The sequence below is a fragment of the Neophocaena asiaeorientalis genome, unplaced genomic scaffold (genome assembly GCF_003031525.2).
Source record: "Neophocaena asiaeorientalis asiaeorientalis breed wild unplaced genomic scaffold, Neophocaena_asiaeorientalis_V1.1 scaffold78, whole genome shotgun sequence".
Taxonomy (NCBI): domain Eukaryota; kingdom Metazoa; phylum Chordata; class Mammalia; order Artiodactyla; family Phocoenidae; genus Neophocaena; species Neophocaena asiaeorientalis.
In genome coordinates, this window is record NW_020175018.1 from 18,597,498 (window position 1) to 18,615,710 (window position 18,213).

The 18,213-nt window shown below is 49.5% G+C and overlaps 1 protein-coding gene across 1 annotated transcript; it reads left to right on the forward strand.

Moving 5' to 3' along the window:
• Positions 1-1,448: 1,448 nt before the first annotated feature.
• Positions 1,449-6,486, forward strand: LOC112411461 (beta-lactoglobulin-like). The gene is made up of 7 exons (XM_024762604.1): positions 1,449-1,544; positions 2,227-2,366; positions 3,134-3,207; positions 4,792-4,902; positions 5,610-5,714; positions 5,943-5,984; positions 6,418-6,486. The coding sequence occupies exons 1-6, from the start codon at positions 1,449-1,451 to the stop codon at positions 5,957-5,959; spliced, it is 543 nt and encodes a 180-aa protein (XP_024618372.1). The 3' UTR covers positions 5,960-5,984; positions 6,418-6,486.
• Positions 6,487-18,213: the final 11,727 nt, after the last annotated feature.

The following is an 18,213-nucleotide window of genomic DNA, read 5'->3' on the forward strand; positions in this document are numbered from 1 at the left end:
AAAGAAACCAGAGGCCAGATAGCAAATCAGAGCTAATCTAGGAGACCCCTTAGCCTCCCAAGATGCTGACAATGACAGTGGCCACCTGGAAAGACCCTACACATTGGGGGCGGGGGGGGCACAGGGGCCGACCCTCCAAGTCTCCCACCATCGGGAGATATCTCCACCTTGCCCCTTTCCCCCACCCCAAAGTTCACGCCCCCGCCACCCCGAGATGAGCAGGTTAATCACTTGGAATGTCAACTGATGGCCTTTGCAGCCCCCCTGGCACGGGACACAGGGCATGCACAGCCCCCGGGGGTGTTGTCGTCAAGGTGGACTCAGCGAGACAGATACTTCTGTGTCCTGCTCGATTCCCCTCCAGACTTAGGTACATGCCCGGCGCCAGGGCCCCATGCCTCCCAAGGTGTTGAAGGCGGCTTGCTTCAGCCTTGAGTGGTATGGAGGGAAGTGCCCTAGGAGATTTAAAATGTACGATTCGGTAGATTGAAGACTCAGATACTGTGGACCTTTCTATCACACTTACAGACGTGGAGCACGCGGTGTTGCTCCGCTGGACCCCCACAGGTCAGGTCACCTTCCCGGCTGGGTGGCTCTGGGGGTTATGATGACTGTTGCCGTCAGCATTGTTGTCTTTATTGCTACCCTAACTGGGCAGCAGACACTTGCAGAGCTCTCACTACAGGCCAGGCCCATCCTTGGAGCTCCACCTGAGCCCCACGTCACCCTCACCCCAGCCTGCAGGGGTATGGGGTGACCGCAGAGAACCCTTCGCCCAAGGCCACGTCTGTGGGGTTTGGAGGAGCCGATGCCCGAGACAGGAGAGTATACCAGAAGCAGGAGGAACCCAGCGGGACCATAGCCTTTCGGGAGGCCTCGCTCAGCAGGACCGGGTGGGAGGCCCTGGGAGCTAGTGGAACCCCCAGGAAGGGCAGCCCACAAGAGAGGGGTGACGGGTGCGGGTGACGTGACCCCCTCGTTCGGGGCAGACAGCCACCCCCTGGCTCACGTCCCTGGGTCCTTCCTGGCGTGGGGCTCTCTGGACCCCGGCCGACCCACGGGCCCGCCCTCCAGGATACAGCTGTCCTCAGTGCTGGCTCTGACCTGTCCTTGTCCAAGAGCCCGGCCCAGGAAGTGTTCCTGACGCTGGCGGCCAGCCTGGACTCGCACTCCGGACCCTTCCTCTCTGGGGCCAAGCTGGAGCCGTCCAGTCCCGGGGACGCAGGGGACCTTCCTGCTTGGCCTCGGAGGGAAGAAGGCCTCCTATTGTCCCAGCTGAGGAAGCCACCCAAGGGCCTGAGGGTGAGTCACAGGGGATTCGGGGAACTGCGTGGCGGGGAGCCCAGCACAGGCTGGCCGGCTGGCGCTCCTCCTATATAAGACCCCGAGCCCAGTGCCTCGGCCTTCCTCTCCCTCCAGAGCCCAGAAGTGCCACCAAGCCTGCAGCCATGATGTGCCTTCTGCTTGCCCTGGGCCTGGCCCTCACGTGTGGCACCCAGGCTGTCAACGTCATCCGGACTATGGAGGACCTGGACATCCAAAGGGTTCGAGGGGGGCTGGGTGGGTGGTGAGCTGCAGGGCGGGCAGGGGTCTCAGAGGCCGAGGGGAGACAGAGGAGGCTGTGATGTCTGGGGTGCACATTACCCTGCTAGGGCCGCCCTAACAAATACCCCCGACAGGGCCGCTTAAACAACATCGTCTCACATCCTGGAGGCTGGAAGTCTGAGATCAAGGTGTCGGCAGGGCTGGTTTCTCCTGAGGCCGCTCTCCTGGGCGTGTAGACGGCTGTCTTCTCCCTGTGTCTTTACCTGGTCATCCCTGTGTCCAATTTCCTCTCCTTATAGGTCATCAGTCACACTGGATCAGGGCCCACCCTAATGACCTCATCTTACCTTTGTCATCTCTTTAAAGACCCTGTCTCCAAAGAGTTATGTTCTGAGGCTCTGGGGGTTAAAGGGACACAGTTAAGCCCCTAATAGGGTCTCTCTGCCCCCCAACCTTTCCCCACCTCCAGCCACGTCTCCCCAAGATCCAAACATTCCCACTTGTGTGATGGGCTCCTCTGGGTCCTTCTTGGGGTTCAGAGTGAGTTTAGGGAGAACATTCCTCAGGGTGCCGAGGAGGGGGTGTCTCAGGGCTGCCTCAGGTCGGGGTGGGACAGAGAGCCCACCATGGGGACGGGGTCCCCTTCCCGCCCCCAGAGTGCCAATCAAGCCCGCTCCCCAGGTGGCAGGGACGTGGCACTCCGTGGCCATGGCGGCCAGTGACATCTCCTTGCTGGACACCAAGAGCGCCCCCCTGAGAGTGAACGTGGAGGAGCTGAGGCCCACGCCCCAGGGCGACCTGGAGATCTTCCTGCAGAAAAGGTGCGCGTGGTCCCCACATCCCGCCGGGGCTGCAGGCCAGCAGGGTGCGGGCGGCGGTCAGGGCTCCTGGTGGGACTCGGCTGCACTCTGGGCGGGACCAGGGCCCCAGGGATGGGCAATGGGGCCCTCGGAGCCCCACCCAGGGCTTTTTTTTTAAAAAAAAAACTTTTATTAATTTGATGCTTCGGAGCATAATAAAATAAATGAACATAAAACATCATTTTAGTTAACTTGGAAAGAGAGATAAAATCCACTGAAGTGGAAACACGTAGGAAAGATATGTGCATTCAGGCAGTTACTTTAATTCTGTGTTAGGTTAAGGATTACGAATGTACTTGAGCAACGGGGAGACGTTTTGCATCTTTTCTAGTCTGAACACTTCGATATCTCAGATGAACGGGATGTCACACAGACAAAGCAGAGTGGGGAGAGCCCCATCTGCCCTCGGAGTGGGGGTGGGGTGCAGAGATGGGGACCCGAACCCCAGGATTGTCTGCAGGTGCAGGTCATTGCCCCGGACCGCGGGGCCTGGCCACTCCCGGCCTTTTTCCCTCAATCCGTCTGACCTCTTGTGGCCTGTCCAACCTGGTCACCTGTGGCCCTAGAGGTTACTGTGAGCACAGCCAAGGCCTGGGTGACCAGCTGGGCTCCAGTGCCCCCCGCCGGCTCGGGCCCCTCCTGGGGCCAGCTTCCATCCTGGCCCACAGTTTGGCCTGATCAACTGTGCATGGTCGGTGCACGTGGTTCAGGAAACGCCTGCCTTTCAGGGAGAAGGATGGGTGTGTTAAGGAGAAAATCATCGCAGAAAAAACTGAGATCCCTGCTGTGTTCAAGATCAACTGTAAGTGCCGGGTCTGTGGTAGGAGCCCCACCACCCTGGGGGGCTCTGGGCAGGTGCAGGGGGCTGGCACCGGGCCCGAGGATGCTAAGGGGCTGGTGGTGACGAGTGACGCTGTTATTACACCAGCTTCACTGACCTCCCTGCCCCTTGCCCGGTGCTGTGGGGCCAGTGGCCGTGGGCAGGTCCCTGCTAGGCTGGCCTCACTCCCCAAGGTGACTCTCCAAGCTCTCTCTGCCGGGCAGGAGCTCGGGCCCCTCAGGCTGAGCTCAGGAAGCGTCTGTGCCCGTCCAGGTGGAGCTGAGAGCCACTGTCAGCGGTCAGGGTGCCCCACGGCCCCCAGCCCACCACATGGGTTCCTCCATCTCCACGAGACGAGTTCCTTCCCTCATCCACTGGTTCACTCATTCCTCACTAAATCCAAGATGAGAAAGCGCCATGGGGGGCAGGGGGGCTTCCACCAGGGCCACTCCCGCTGGGCAGCCTGGGCCACCTTGGGACTCACTCTGACTCACTCACTCTTGTCTGTGCCAGACAAGAACTGACCACTGCCAGGTCGCCTGTCCCAGGGGCTCCAGAGCCACCTGCCTGCACTGGGTCAGGATGCTGGCGTTGCCCCTGAAGCTGCCTGACCCTGCGGTGCAGCCACTGCCGCCCGCTGGCCTCTGTCAGGGCAACCCTCACTCCTGCCGCCCCAGTTCCCACGGCTCAGGGCTGCCCCGCGATGCAACCATTCTTGGGACGTTCCCCTCCTCCCTCGCTCGGCGGTGCCCAGTCTCACCTGAGGTCGGCGTGACAACAGCATTTCTTTCTTTCATTTTTTTTTTTTTACACATCTTTATTGGAGTATAATTGCTTTACAATGGTGTGTTAGTCTCTGCTTTATAACAAAGTGAATCAGTTATGCATATACATATATCCCCATATCTCTTCCCTCTTGCGTCTCCCTCCCTCCCACCCTCCCTGTCCCACCCCTCTAGGTGGTCACAAAGCACCGAGCTGATCTCCCTGTGCTATGCAGCTGCTTCCCACTAGCTATCTACCTTACGTCTGGTAGTGTATATATGTCCATGCCTCTCTCTCGCCCTGTCACAGCTTACCCTTCCCCCTCCTCATATCCTCAAGCCCATTCTCTAGTAGGTCTGTGTCTTTATTCCTGTCTTACCCCTAGGTTCTTCATGACATTTTTTTTTCTTAAATTCCATATATATGTGTTAGCATACGGTATTTGTCTCTCTCTTTCTGACTTACTTCAGTCTGTATGACAGACTCTAGGTCCATCCACCTCATTACAAGTAGCTCAATTTCGTTTCTTTTTATGGCTGAGTAATATTCCATTGTATATATGTGCCATTTCTTGACCACTCTGGGTCCCGGGGGGCATCTTGGATTGAGCGGTGCGTGTTCCTGGGTCCAGGAGGTGGTGGAATGTCTCTGGGGCATCCGTAGTTGATGTGCCTGGGGACGGCTTTGGGGACGGCTTTGGGGAAGGGGCTGTAGCACGTTGGAGTGCAGTCCTTGCCAGGTGGTGACCAGAGGAGCTGGCCGCTGGAACTTACTTCTACCCTGTCTTGGTCTCCCTTCCAGCCCTGAATGAGAATAAGATCTTCGTGTTGGACTCCGACTACACAAACTACCTGCTCTTCTGCATGGAAAACACGGCCGATCCCGAGCGCAGCCTGACCTGCCAGTACCTGGGTACGCGCCCAAGCCCTGCTTCCCAGAGAGACCCACGGTGTGGTCCTCACTGCGGAGAGCGCGTGGGAACGGGGGAGCCTGACACCTGAGGAAGAGGAGGAGGGGTGAGGGGTCATCGGGAGAGGGTCGCATCCTGTGGCCTGGTCTCCTGTGGGCCTGTGGGTGGCTGGGGACGAGGGACAGACCGCGCGCTGAGGGGCAGGCGGACTGCAAGCGCTGTGACTGGTGTGACCATCGCGATGGAGCCGGCGGGTCACTATGAATCCAACAGCCTTTGTTACCCGGGAGTTTCAATTACTTCACCAAATAAGAATTCAGTTACAGAGACATCTTTCAACTATAACGTCCTGAAAACAAATGTCAGGTGGCATCTTTATTGTCACAGAAGATGTGCCACTGTGTGTCCCCAGGGAAGTGGCCGTGGGCACCAGGCAGTGCAGGCTCCTGGTCATAAGTCAGCCAGCCCCGGGGTGGGGCGCGGAGGGCAGGAGGAGACCCAGACGTCCGGAGGGGGGTGTCGTGCAGACCCCCACTGCAGTGCACCGGGAGGACGATGAGGGGAATGGGCCGAGCGGAGAGGGCAGGGGCCCCGGAGGGCGGGGGCCCTGAGCCCTGCAGACCCCCCTGGGGGGGGGGCAGGGCCCTCGGCGTCCCCGAGCTCTGGGGGGGGGCGGGGGTGCCCCCAGGGACTGACCCCTCCCCCACAGCCAGGACCCTGCCAGTGGACGACGGGGTCATGGAGAAATTCGACAGAGCCATCAAGCCCCTGCCCATGCGCATCCGGCTGTCCTTCAGCCCGACCCAGCTGGAAGGTGAGCTCCCAGGCCCCGCCCCGGCTCCCTGGGCAGAAAGCCACCAACCCCGGGGATGACTTCCTCCCGTGATGAGCCCCATTCTCCCCAGGGCTCCCGGGAGGAACGGGGTGGAGGTGCAGCGCCCCGAGGTGGGCCCATCCCTCCCCACCCCCTGCCAGGCCCCTCTGTCCCTGGGGGCGCCCAGTCCCGTCCTGACCCTCCCGCACGGCTCTCCCTCCCCCACAGAGCAGTGCCGCGTCTAGGCGAGCTCCTGCCGGCGCCCTGGAGGTAACGTAACCCCCCTGCCCCACATCCTGGGCACGTGCACAGGGTGGGGGTCTTGGTGGGGCCCGGGCTCCCCCATCAGGCCCTGGGGTCCCCCTGCAGGAATGGCTGGAAGCTGGGGTCTCTCCTGGCGACTGCGGAGCCGCTGGCCGCGTGCCCACTCTCGAGGGGTGGCCTTTGGGGAGGTCGTTTCCTGTGTCCTGGCCTCACTCGCATGCTGACCTCCCCCTGCTCCCTCTGGGCAGGGCCGAGGGCCAAGGTGGAGGCCCCGGAAGCGGGCACCGGTGACAGACACTCCACCTGAGGGGAGAGGCGGGGTGGTCCCTCTCCCGAGGAGGGGCCGTCCTGCACCCCCAGGCCCAGCCCGGGGAGGGGGCGCTGGCGAGGGTCCAGCAGGTTCCCCAGGAATCACAGGAGAGCCGCGTGTCCATTTCAGGGCCCGGGAGCCTTGGCCTCTCTGGGGACAGATGACGTCACCCCCGCCTCCCCCATCAGCAGTGTCAGGAGGGACCAGGACCAAGGTCACCCCTCTTGGGACCCAGGCCCCTCCGGGCCCCGCCTGGGGTCTCCTGCTCGGGGGCGTTCCTCCTTCAGCAATAAAGGCATGAACCAGTGCGCACTCCTGTCTGAGTCTTTCCTGGCCGATGCGCGTGGGCTGGGGACCCGGGCGGCTCAGGCGGTGACACAGGGCCGGGATCTAAGGTGTCTGCATCACAGGCCTCATGACACCTGGGGGCCTGCACACGTCATCACGGCTCCTTTAAACTTCTGGAAACTAGGTAGGGACGCGGCAGAGGCACCTGCCAGCTAGCTTTGCGTCTTCAGCCAACACCCAGACTCCACAAAGGACAGGAAACGGAAACTTGCTGTCCCTTAGTCTAATAAACATTGATATAAAAACTTGTTAGTTGCCTGCAGATCAAATTCTGCCCTCTTTTACAAATGCAGCCCCATGACCCTCACGACCAGCTTTCAGGAACATAAAGGTAATTGCTACTAGTAAGACTATTGATATCAAAGTTCATATGCCAAAAATGCATTGATCACAAATGAAAAGGGGGTACACAGCGACAGAAACGGGGATTTTCAGATCATAAGAACAGTTTACGTATAACATAATATACACACGTATTGCTATATGTATAGTTACATATAATCACAATTTATGTATAATACTAAAGTTTTGAAAATATAGGTAAAGTGGATACATTTCTAGAAAACTATTAAATACCAGTATTGGCTAAAAAAGAAAACTTTGAAAGAACAATAACTCTAGAAAATAAAGAACGGTTCCAGTGCCAGATGTTCTCAGTCTATGGCTGAGAACCAGCAAAGCACCGTCAGATGGAACCTGGCTCGTACCGTCTGTTCCAGGGCACAGAGAGACGAGGAGTCTGGACTGTCCTCTAACAAAGCTGGATGGAATGATGCAGGAGACAAAAAAAAAAAGCAGAGCTATCACTTTTTGGAATAAAGATACAAATATCCAAATAATTTATTAACAGGTCGAATCCAACAATGTATTCAGTACCTGGTGATTTAAGGCAGAAAATCATGTTTCCACATTAGACAATATATAATAAATCTGTTAACAGATTAAGAGAGGAACACCCATATAAGCACCATTCATTGATTTTAAAATAAATATTTTAGGGCTTCCCTGGTGGCGCAGTGGTTGAGAGTCCGCCTGCCGATGCAGGGGACGCGGGTTCGTGTCCCGGTCCGGGAAGATCCCACGTGCCGTGGGGTGGCTTACATTTCGCCTTGATACTCTCTAATATTCACCTGAATTTGTAAGTTTTTAGTTTTGATAAAGTCCGTTTTCCTATTTTTCTTGTTGCTGCTATGTTTTTGGTTTACCAGGTTGAAAAAGTTCCCTTCCATCCCTAGTTTGTTGAATGTTTCTATTATGAAGGGACGGTGGATTTCGTCAAGCAACTTTTCTGCATATATTGAAATGATGTGGTTTTAATTTTTATTCTATTAATATGGTGTATTACAATGATTGATTTTTCTATGTTGAATCAACCCTGCATCCCTGGAAGAAATCCCACTAGTTTGTGGTATATAATCCTTTTAGTGTGCTACTAGATTTGGTTTTCTAGTATTTTGTTGAAACTTTTTGCCTCTATGTCATATAAGATATTGGTCTGTAGTTTTCCTGTGATGGCTTTGTCAGGTTTTGGCGTCAGGGTGATGCTGGTCTCCTAGGATGAATCCTCTTCTAATTTTTGGAATAGGTTGTGAAGGATTCGTATTCATTCTTCTTTAGACATTTGGTAGAATTTGCCAATGAAGTCTTCTGGTCCTGGGCTTTTCTTCGTGGAAAATGTTTTATTATTAATTCAATCTCTTTACATGTTAGAGACCTATTCAAATTTTTCCTTTCTTCTTGAGTCTTTCTAGGAATCTCTAAGGGTTTATATCTTTCAAAGAATTTCTCCGTTTCATCTAGGTTATCTAATTAGTTAGCATATAATTGCTCATATAATCATAATTATTTCTGAAGGTTGTTGGTAATGTCCCCTCTTTCACTCCTGACGTTAGTAATTTGAGTCTTCTCTCTTTTTATTTGGTTATTCTAGTTAGAGGTTTGTCAATTTCTTTACTATTTTCAAAGAACCAATTTTGGTTTCATTGATTTTTCTCTTATTCCACTCTTTATTTATTTACTCTTTCATTTTTATCATTTTTTCTTCTGCTCGCTGTAATTTAATTTGTTCTTCATTTTCTTTTTCCTTAATGTGTAAAGTTAGGTTATGAAATCTTGAGATCTTTCTTATTTCTTAATGTAGGCACTTACAGCTATAAATTTTGCTATAAGCACTGCTATCACTGCATCCCATAAGTTCTGGTATATTGTGTTTTTATTGTCAATAATCTCAAGGTATTTTACAATTTTGCCTTTGCTGTTTCTTCTTTGGCCCACTGACTATTTAGGAGTGTGTTGTTTAATGTCCACATATCTGTGGATTTCCCAAATTTCTTTTTGTTATTTATTTCTAATTTTATTCCATGTTGGTCAGAGAACAACTTTACATGATTCAAATCCTTTTGAATATATTGAGACTTATTTTACCATGGTCTTTAAGATGGTCGTTCCTGGAGAATGTTCCATGTGCACTTGAGAAGAACAAATATCCTTCTGCTGTTGGGAGGAATGTTCTACAGATGTCTCTTGTAGGGTCTTTTTTTTTTTTTTTGCGGTACGCGGGCCTCTCACTGTTGGGGCCTCTTCTGTTGCGGAGCACAGGCTCCGGATGCGCAGGCTCAGCGGCCATGGCTCACGGGCCCAGCCACTCCATGGCACGTGGGATCTTCCCGGACCAGGGCACGAACCTGCGTCCCCTGCATCGGCAGGCGGACTCTCAACCACTGTGCCACCAGGGAAGCCCTACAGATGTCTCTTAGGTCTAGTTTGCAGTGTTCTTCAAGCCTTCCATTTACTTGTTGATTTTCTGTCTAGTTTCTCTGTCCATTATTGAAAGTTAGGTATTGTGGTCTCCAACTGTTGTTGAATTGTCAGTTTTTCCCTTCAATTCTGTAAGTTTTTAGGACTCTGTTGTTACATGCATGTATGTTATTGTTATTTCTTCTTAATGGATTGAACTCTTTTATCATTAAAAATGTCCTATTTTGTCCATAGTAAGTTTTTATCTTTGTCTATTTTGACTGATAATTGTTATTTTTTCTTGATGGATTGAACTCTCTTATCATGAAAAATGTCCTATTTTGTCCATAGTAACAATTTTTATCTTTGTCTATTTTGTTTGATATTAGTGTAGCCCCTCTAGCTCTCTTTTGGTTACTGTTCCCATGGTATACTTTTTCAATCCTTTTAGTTCAGCCTAAACTAGGTCTGTGCGTGGTTTTGAACCTAAATTGTCTTTTGTAGACAGCATATGGTTGGATCATGGTTTTTTAATCCATTCTCACAGTCTCTGCCCTTTTTAAAAATTTTTATTTTATATTGGAATATAGTTGATTTACAGTGTTGTGTTAGTTTCAGTGTACAGCAAAGTGATTCAGTTATACATATATGTGTGTCTATTCTTTTTCAGGTTCTTTTCCCGTATAGGTTATTACAGAGTAGAGTTCCCTGTGCTGTACAGCAGGTCCTTGATTATCTATTTTACACACAGTAGTGTGTATGTGTTGACTTTATTCTGTTAAATGTCTGTCATGCAAAGAGGTGGAGTAGAGTAGGTCTGGGCTGTAACAGTCTCTGCCTTTTAACTGGAGTGTTTAATCCATCCACAAAGTGTAATAGCGCAGTGGCCATTTTGCTGTTTGTTTCCTATATGTCTTATATCCTTTTTGTTCCTCTGGTCTTCTATCAATGCCTTCTATTATGTGAAATAGATATTTTCTACACTACCATTTTAATGCACTCCTTTCTTCTTTCACTACATAGTTCAGTTCTTTTCTTAGTAGTTGGCTTGGGGATTACAATTAGCACCTTAACTTGTAACAATCTAGATCAACTAATACCAACTTAATTTCTATGGTCTACAAAAACTTTGCTCCTGTATAGCCCCATGTCGTCTCCTGTCCTTTGTGCTGTTATTGTAATTCTAATTACATGTTTATACATTTTGTGGCCATTGATACAGATTCATAATTATTGCCTTATTAGCTATCTTGTAAATCAGACAGGTGAAAAAGAAAATTACAAAAATGCATTTGTCTTTTATATTTACCTAATTGTCTTATATATTTACTGGTTGTCTGTATTTTGTTATGCGGACTCAAGTTATTGTCTAGTTTCCCATTTTTTTAGGCTGAAAATTTTCCTTCAGTATTTCTTGTACAGCAATTCTGCAAGTGATACATTTTCTCAGTTTTTATTTTCCTGGGAATGTTTGAATTCCTCCTCCTCTTCCTCATCCTTCTTCTACTTCTTCTTCCTCCCCCCTTTTTCTAAAAAAAATATTTATTTATTTATTTATTGGCTGCGTTGGGTCTTTGTTGCTGCTCGTGGGCTTTCTCTAGTTGCAGCGAGCGGGGGCTACCCTTTGTTGTGGTACGTGAGCTTCTCATTGCGGTGACTTCTGTTGTTGTGGAGCATGGGCTCTAGGCGCGTGGGCTTCAGTAGTTGTAGCATGCAGGCTCAGTAGTTGTGGCATGTGGGCTCTAGAGCACAGGCTCAGTAGTTGTGGCGCACGGGCTTAGTTGCTCCATGGCATGTGGGATCTTCCCAGACCAGAGCTCGAACCCGTGTCCCCTGCACTGGCAGGTGGATTCTTAACCACCCCCCCCTTTTTTTTTTTTGTGGTACGCAGGCCTCTCACTGTTGTGGCCTCTCCCATCGCAGAGCACAGGCTCCGGACACACAGGCTCAGCGGCCATGGCTCACGGGCCCAGCCGCTCCGCGGCATGTGGGATCTTCCTGGACCGGGGCATGAACCCGAGTCCCCTGCATCAGCAGGCGGACTCTCAACCACTGCGCACCAGGGAAGCCCAACCACCCCCCTTTTTATGAAGGATATTTTTTCTGATATAGAATTCTTAGTTGACAGGGTTTTTTTTCTTCCAGCATTTAAAATATTTTGTCCCACTGCTTTCCAGCCTTCATGGTGTCTGATTAAAAATCATTGGTTAATCTTATTGAATCACTTCTCTTTTGTTACTTTCAAGATCCTTTCTTTGCTTTTGGTTTTCGACACTTTGATTATGATGTATCTAGTGGTGGATCTCTTTTAGTTTATCCCACTGGAGTTTGTTGAGCTCCTTGGATTACTGATTCTTTCTTCAGCCTGCTCAAATCTACCGTTTATTTCAGATGTTTCACTTTTTAACTCCAGAATTTCTATTTGGTTCTTTTTTTTATAATTCCTTCATCTTTATTGATATTGTCTTTGGTAAGATGTTGTCCTCATACTTTGGTTTCCTTTAGTTCTTTGTTATTTAAAATAGCTGATTTAGGGCTTCCCTGGTGGCGCAGTGGTTGAGAGTCCGCCTGCCGATGCAGGGGACACGGGTTCGTGCCCCGGTCCGGGAAGATCCCACATGCCGCGGAGCGGCTGGGCCCGTGAGCCATGGCCACTGAGCCTGCGCGTCCGGAGCCTGTGCTCCGCAACGGGAGAGGCCACAACAGTGAGAGGCCTGTGTACCACAAAAAAATAAATAAATAAATAAAATAGCTGATTTAAACTTTAGTAAGTCCAACACCTGGGCTTCTTCAGGCATAGTTTCTATTAATTCCTTTTTTTCTTCCGTACAGGCCCTACTGTCTTGTTTCTTTGCAAGTTTGGTAGTTTTGGGTTGAAAATAAATAACTTAAATAATATAATACGGCAACTCTGTAAATAAGATTCTCCCTAAGTGAGCAGACATTTCAGTGGCCGTAAATTTTATAAAAATTAGCTCAGAAAAGTCATTAAACAAACAAACATAACAACCAAGAGCAAAGATGAAGCCTGGGAAGGGAGGGAGAATCTGACTCAAGGCCACTGTAGAGCTGGAGAGAGGCAGTCAGCCCAAGGCAAGTTAAAATGCCACAAACCTCACTTTTCTTACTGAGAGCCAGCTGTTTTTCTTGAGCAAATGCTCCCCAGATTGGTATAAGCCTTTTGTTAATTTCCAGAGTACTGAATGAGTTGATTATAACAATTTTTGCCAGTTTTCTCATTGGTTTTATGGAGGAGAAAATAATTGGAAGTGAGGACTCCATCATTTCTGGTGATATACCTCAAGAGATACTTTATGCCCACCACACTGGTGGCACCAAGCATCAGAAAGGAAGGAGACCTCTGGGGATTTAAATTGGGGCGGGTACCTGCCTTGGGCAATGATCTGACACCATCTTCCAGGTTGGACAGCAAATGCCCAGCCTCCCAGTGGCTCCCCTTCCACCCAAGTGAGGCTCCTGCCCACATGTGCCACAAAGCAGGCATAAGAACGGTGCAGGCAGCATTGTAACAGCAAAAGCACAGAAGCGGTTCAGGCGCCCAGGAGAAGCTCAGCTGGTGAGTCAGCTGGAATATTTCCACCCTGGGTGTTATACAGCTGTCCAAAATGAACTACAGTGACAAACTCAGGTGAATGTTAGAAAGCGAGCATCGAGGGGAAATGTAAGCCCTGGAAGATTACGTAAGCATGACATCCTCTTCATAAAGTCACAAAGAGCTAAAATTCAAAAATAGACTTTGTTCAGAATACTTGTAGATAAATTATATAAAAGGGAAAGCAAGAGTATGACCAATCAGGATTCAGAACGATGATTACCTTAGAGGTGAGGGGGGTGGCGAGGGGGCAGGACAAAGGGACAGGGGACAACACAAAGCCGATGTGAGTCATCGAAGGTTATCGTTTTTGTTTCACGAAAAGTAAGCAAAAGCAAACGTACAAATCAATATGGATTATGATTAATCTAATTCTGAGCACCTGAGGTCCATTTAGAAAATACACGTTTGAAAAAGGAATTCACAGAAGATTAAATACAAATGAGTGATAGACATTAAAATAAGCTAAAACGCAATAATAACTACAAAAATGCAGATTGAATTGGGATATTCTAACCAGCAATTTTGCTAAGAATAAAAAAAACTTTATGATACTTTAGTTTATCCACTGTAGATAAGACAGTAAAAAGGTACAATTAGTAAAAGGAAATTTAGCAACTTACCTCAAAAATTTAAATATCTGGGTATTTCCCTTGCGGTCCAGTGGTTAAGACCCCACGCTTCCAATGCAGGAGCCGTGGGTTCAATCCCTGATCAGGGAATTGAGATCCCACATGCCACACAGTGTGGCCAAAAAATAAAGGCATAATGTAAAAGAAATTAATATCTGCCTTCTTTGAGCTAATGGCTATGTTTGGGGAATTTACCCACAGATAAACTCACAGGACAATGTAAGAATATATATGTACGTGGTTAGTCCCTGGAACATTCCTCGCAATAGCCCCAAACTGTAAACAATCTAAAACCAAGAGGGAATTGGCTAATAAATGATGGCATATAACCAGAAAGCAGACACTCCTTAACCACTACAGAGGATGGGACCCTCCCCTGGGAGCCGAGGCCAAAATCAAGAGAAGCCGTTGGTGGCTTTTTTAAGCTGCCCCCAGCGGGATGCCCTTTCCCTGAGTAAACCAGGAAGCTTCCAGGGTGTAGAGTGGGTCAGTATAAACTCCAGCTACTGGAGACCTCCCAGGACGCCTATAATTTAGTGACTGGGAAAAAAGAAAAAACGAATCACTCCAAATTGAGTTCGTGTGTGTGTGTGTGCGGGTGTGTGTGTGTGCGTGCGTGTGTGCGCGCGGGTGTGCACGTGTGCGTGTGTGCGTGTCTGTTCGTGTGCAAACACTTTCCATCTTACCTGGGATTAAACCAGTTTGAGAGCTGACGTTCTTCTACTTGACTATTCCTGAGTATGAACGGAAAACCAAGTTATTATGAGTAATCCATTCATTCGACAAATATTTACAGAGCCCTTGAGGTGTGCTGGGTGCTGTTTGGTGCTGGTCCTACAACTGTGAACGGCCCCTGGCCCTGGGGCACCTGCGACAGAGAGGCGGCCCTAAACAGTCCCTGAAGTAGGTGCCAATGGCAGAGACAGGGCTCAAGGCATATGGCTGAATGTGGCACATCTAGCCCAGTTTGGGGACCAGGAGAAACTACTGGAAGAGGAGACATCTCACCTGGGTACGGAAGGGAAAAGGTGGTCAGGAAAGAGGGGTGGGGGGAGGAGAGGACGGCCAGAGGGAGGAAGCCAGAAAGGGTATGTGGTTGGGAGGAAGGATTAAGGAAAGCGAAACTAACAGCAGATCAGAGAACTGTGTCCAGACAAAAGGCAGCCCCTCTCCCATTCCCCTTCTGGGTGGAGCCCACACCCCACTGTCGCCAGACCCCGACGGCCCAGAAAAGCACGTTGTATGGGACCACCATCCGGAGTCCTGCCTCCTCCTTGATCAACACCAGAGTCCTTGCAATAACACACACAGGATACACACAAGCTAGTGCGCTAACACACACAGGGCACACACAAGCTGATGCATTACACACATGGCACACAAGCTAAGGCACTTACACACACAGGGTACACACTAGCTAATCAGCACCTAGGCGTCGTGTATTTAGAACACTTCTGAGCCGATCGCCAAGGAAGTCAGAAGCGGTTGCCTGCAGGTCTGTCAGTCTTTGGTTTTCTGTCCCCCTGGTTCTGCCACCCCTGGAGCCTCCTGGTTCCTGCCCTCTCGGCTTTCCAGAGGGACAATCTTTATACAACAAAGATCCTTGCTAGCAGATATGCCCCTTCCGGAGGGACGTCTGGCAGACAACAGCAGGACTCCCATTCAACGTGAGCTTAAGATAAGCAACAGATGTCCTCCTATAAGTATGTCCCAGGTAATGTGTGGGGAATCATAGCCAAAAGCAATCAAAACTATCTAAAAACTCTCTGATCGTGGATTTCTGATTTACTCTCAGAAATTCAAATGTAACAGAGCATTCTGTATTTTTATTTGCTACATTTGTCAACCCTCCCAGTAGATGATTTATTCTTCAGATCAATGGGAAAAATCATTTATGTTTTGAATTGAACAGAGACCTACTGCAATTTGAATAACAAAAACTCTAGAATTCAGACCCATTTATTTGCTCTCTTTTTAACCAAATGATGACCGAGCACCTACTATATGCCAAGCGTAATTTTACGGTTCTGGGGCACATGGCAAAACCCATGCTATGGATTAGCACATGGCCCCTGCATCTTCTCTGCTGAGGACGGCCCATCATTATTACCTTCAAAGAGATAATCTCCACACCCAGTCCTTTCCTGAAGGTAAAATGCCACCAGAAGACATATAAGGTGTGATACCAATGCCATGGGGTTAAACGTTTCTGCCTTGATTTTGCATTATTAACTCATCGTCCTTTGTTTTCCCTCCTTTTGCTTAGTTTTATTTTGTACTGGAGTCGAGTTCATTAACAATATCACGTTAGTGTCAGGTGCCCAGCAAAGTGATTCACTTATACATATGCTTGTATATTTTCTTTTCCAAATTCCTTTCCCGTTTAGGTTATTACAGAATATTAGGTCCTTTTTGGTTATCTATTTTCTTTTCTTTTTTCTTTTTTTCAGCTGCATTGGGTCTTCCTTGCGGTGCGCGGGCTTCTCTCTAGCTGAGGCATGTGGGTTTTCTCTCTCTAGTTGTGGCGCCTGGGCTCCAGGGCACATGGGCTCTGGAGTTTGGAGCACGTGGGCTCTCTTGTTGAGGTGCATGAGTTCAGTAGTTGCCCTGCAGCATGTGGGATCCTAGGTCCCCGGCCAGGGATCAAACCCGCACCCCCTGCACTGGAAGGTGGATTCTTTACCACTGGACCACCAGGGACGTCCCTTGGTTATCTATTTTAAGTACAGCAGTGTGTACATGTCAATCCCAAACTGCCTAGCTATCCCTGCCCGCCACCCTTCCCCTCTGGTAACCATATTCGCTCTCTAAGTCTGTGAGTCTGCTTCAGTTTTGTAAATAAGGTCATTTGTATCTTTTTTTTGTTTTGTTTTTTTAGATTCTGCATGTAAATGAGATCATATGCTATTTGTCTTTCTCTTTCTGGCTTACTTCTCTCGGTATGAGGATCTCTAGGTCCATTCATGTTGCTTCAAATGGCATTACTGCGTCCTTTTTATGGCTGAGTAGTATTCCGTTGTGTATATGTACCACATCTTTATCATTCATCGGTCGATGGACACTGTGTGCCCTCCTTTTAAAATAAACTTTATTTTTAGAGCAATTTCACAGCAAAGATTATGAAGGTGGTCCTGGATGCCCCTGCACCTGGCCGCTTGGATCAACCACTCGGATTCGTATGGGACACCTGTTACCGTGAACAAAGCAGTGGTGACACTATTATGAACTCATCAACCACTCGGATTCGTATGGGACACCTGTTACCGTGAGCGAAGCAATGGTGACACTAGTATGAGCTCCACCCCTTGCTTCCGTCAGATTTCCTCAGCTTGTCCCTAAGCCCCTTCCCCTGTTCCGGGATCCTGTCCAGGATCCATAGGACGCCCGTCTGCTTGGGCTTCTCTTGTCTGGCAGTTTCTCAGACCACATCACGACCTGTCCCAGCTGACGTGACCTTGACCACCTGGCTGAGGTGGTGTTTGCAGGCTTTTCTACTCTAAAGTCGCTCTTTCTCCCCACTTTCCATACTGTGCTCTTTATAGGGAAACACTACGGCAACCCACGCGTTCCACCTCCTGGAGGGGAACGTCTCCATCGATTACTAGGAATTCTTATGAATGGGAGTGTCGTCTCTTCTGAATATCTGTTTTATACTTTGGGTTATAATCCAATGCTACTTTATTTTCTTGCTTAAATTCTTCCAACTTTATCCACTGGGAACTCTTTTATTGGCTCCTGTGTTCCTTGGATGTGCTCCAGGCTCATCCTGTGTATTTTCTGTCCTGGTTGTAGAATCAGCCATTTCTCTATTTAGGGGTTTGCTTTGTTTTGTAGAATATTAAAAGCCAAGATGTGAGGCTAGGTGTACTCACTGCTCCTGGGGGATCACTGTTTCCAGGCCCTCTCATCTGGGACAGCAAGGAAGTGAATGTGTGTATTCATACCAAACGATACAAGTGCACTGTCTAGAAATACTTCCTCGTGTAATTCTCCTTGAAGCTAAACACGAGTGCAGACTTGTGTCTCCAGCTCCAACCCAACACCCCATGGATCCACCTATTGTCCCCCGCTTACCTATAAACTTTCACTCCACCAGTGACGAGCTGGCTCCCATGCCCTGCCTTCCACTTACCCAACGGTTCCATCCCAGGACCACCCACACTGGCTTCAGAATTGCTACCCTGTCTTCCTGTGGGTAAATGACGTAATCAACTAGAGACAGTCCCACGTGCAGCTCCTTTGCCTTTATTTTTACAGACTCCACTGATTTCCAGGGAGACCTCGCTGGGTGCCCTCCTCCGCCCTCAGGGAGCTTGTTTCAGGCATGTTTGTTTCAGGCTCGGCAAACCTTCCTGGGATTCCCTCAACCTCCTAAACAACTGGAGAATTTATCTAGGTTAAGATTCACTCTTTGTGCCATGAAATTCTATGGGTTTTGAAAAAGGCATAGCGCCATGGGTCCACCGCTGCGGTGTCACACAGAGCGGTTCCACTGCCCCCAAATCATCTGTGCTCATCTATCTACCCCTCCCCCATCCCCCAAACCTCTGTCAACCCCTGATCCCTTTACTGTCTCCACAGTTTTGCCTTTTCCAG

What these genes read in the sequence shown, in the direction of transcription:
- LOC112411461 (XM_024762604.1), top strand. Translation starts at nt 1,449, where the DNA reads ATGATGTGCCTTCTGCTTGCCCTGGGCCTGGCCCTCACGTGTGGCACC. An exon ending in AGGACCTGGACATCCAAAGG is followed by an intron (nt 1,545 to 2,226) that starts GTTCGAGGGGGG and finishes CCCGCTCCCCAG; the next exon opens with GTGGCAGGGACGTGGCACTC. An exon ending in TGCTGTGTTCAAGATCAACT is followed by an intron (nt 3,208 to 4,791) that starts GTAAGTGCCGGG and finishes TCTCCCTTCCAG; the next exon opens with CCCTGAATGAGAATAAGATC.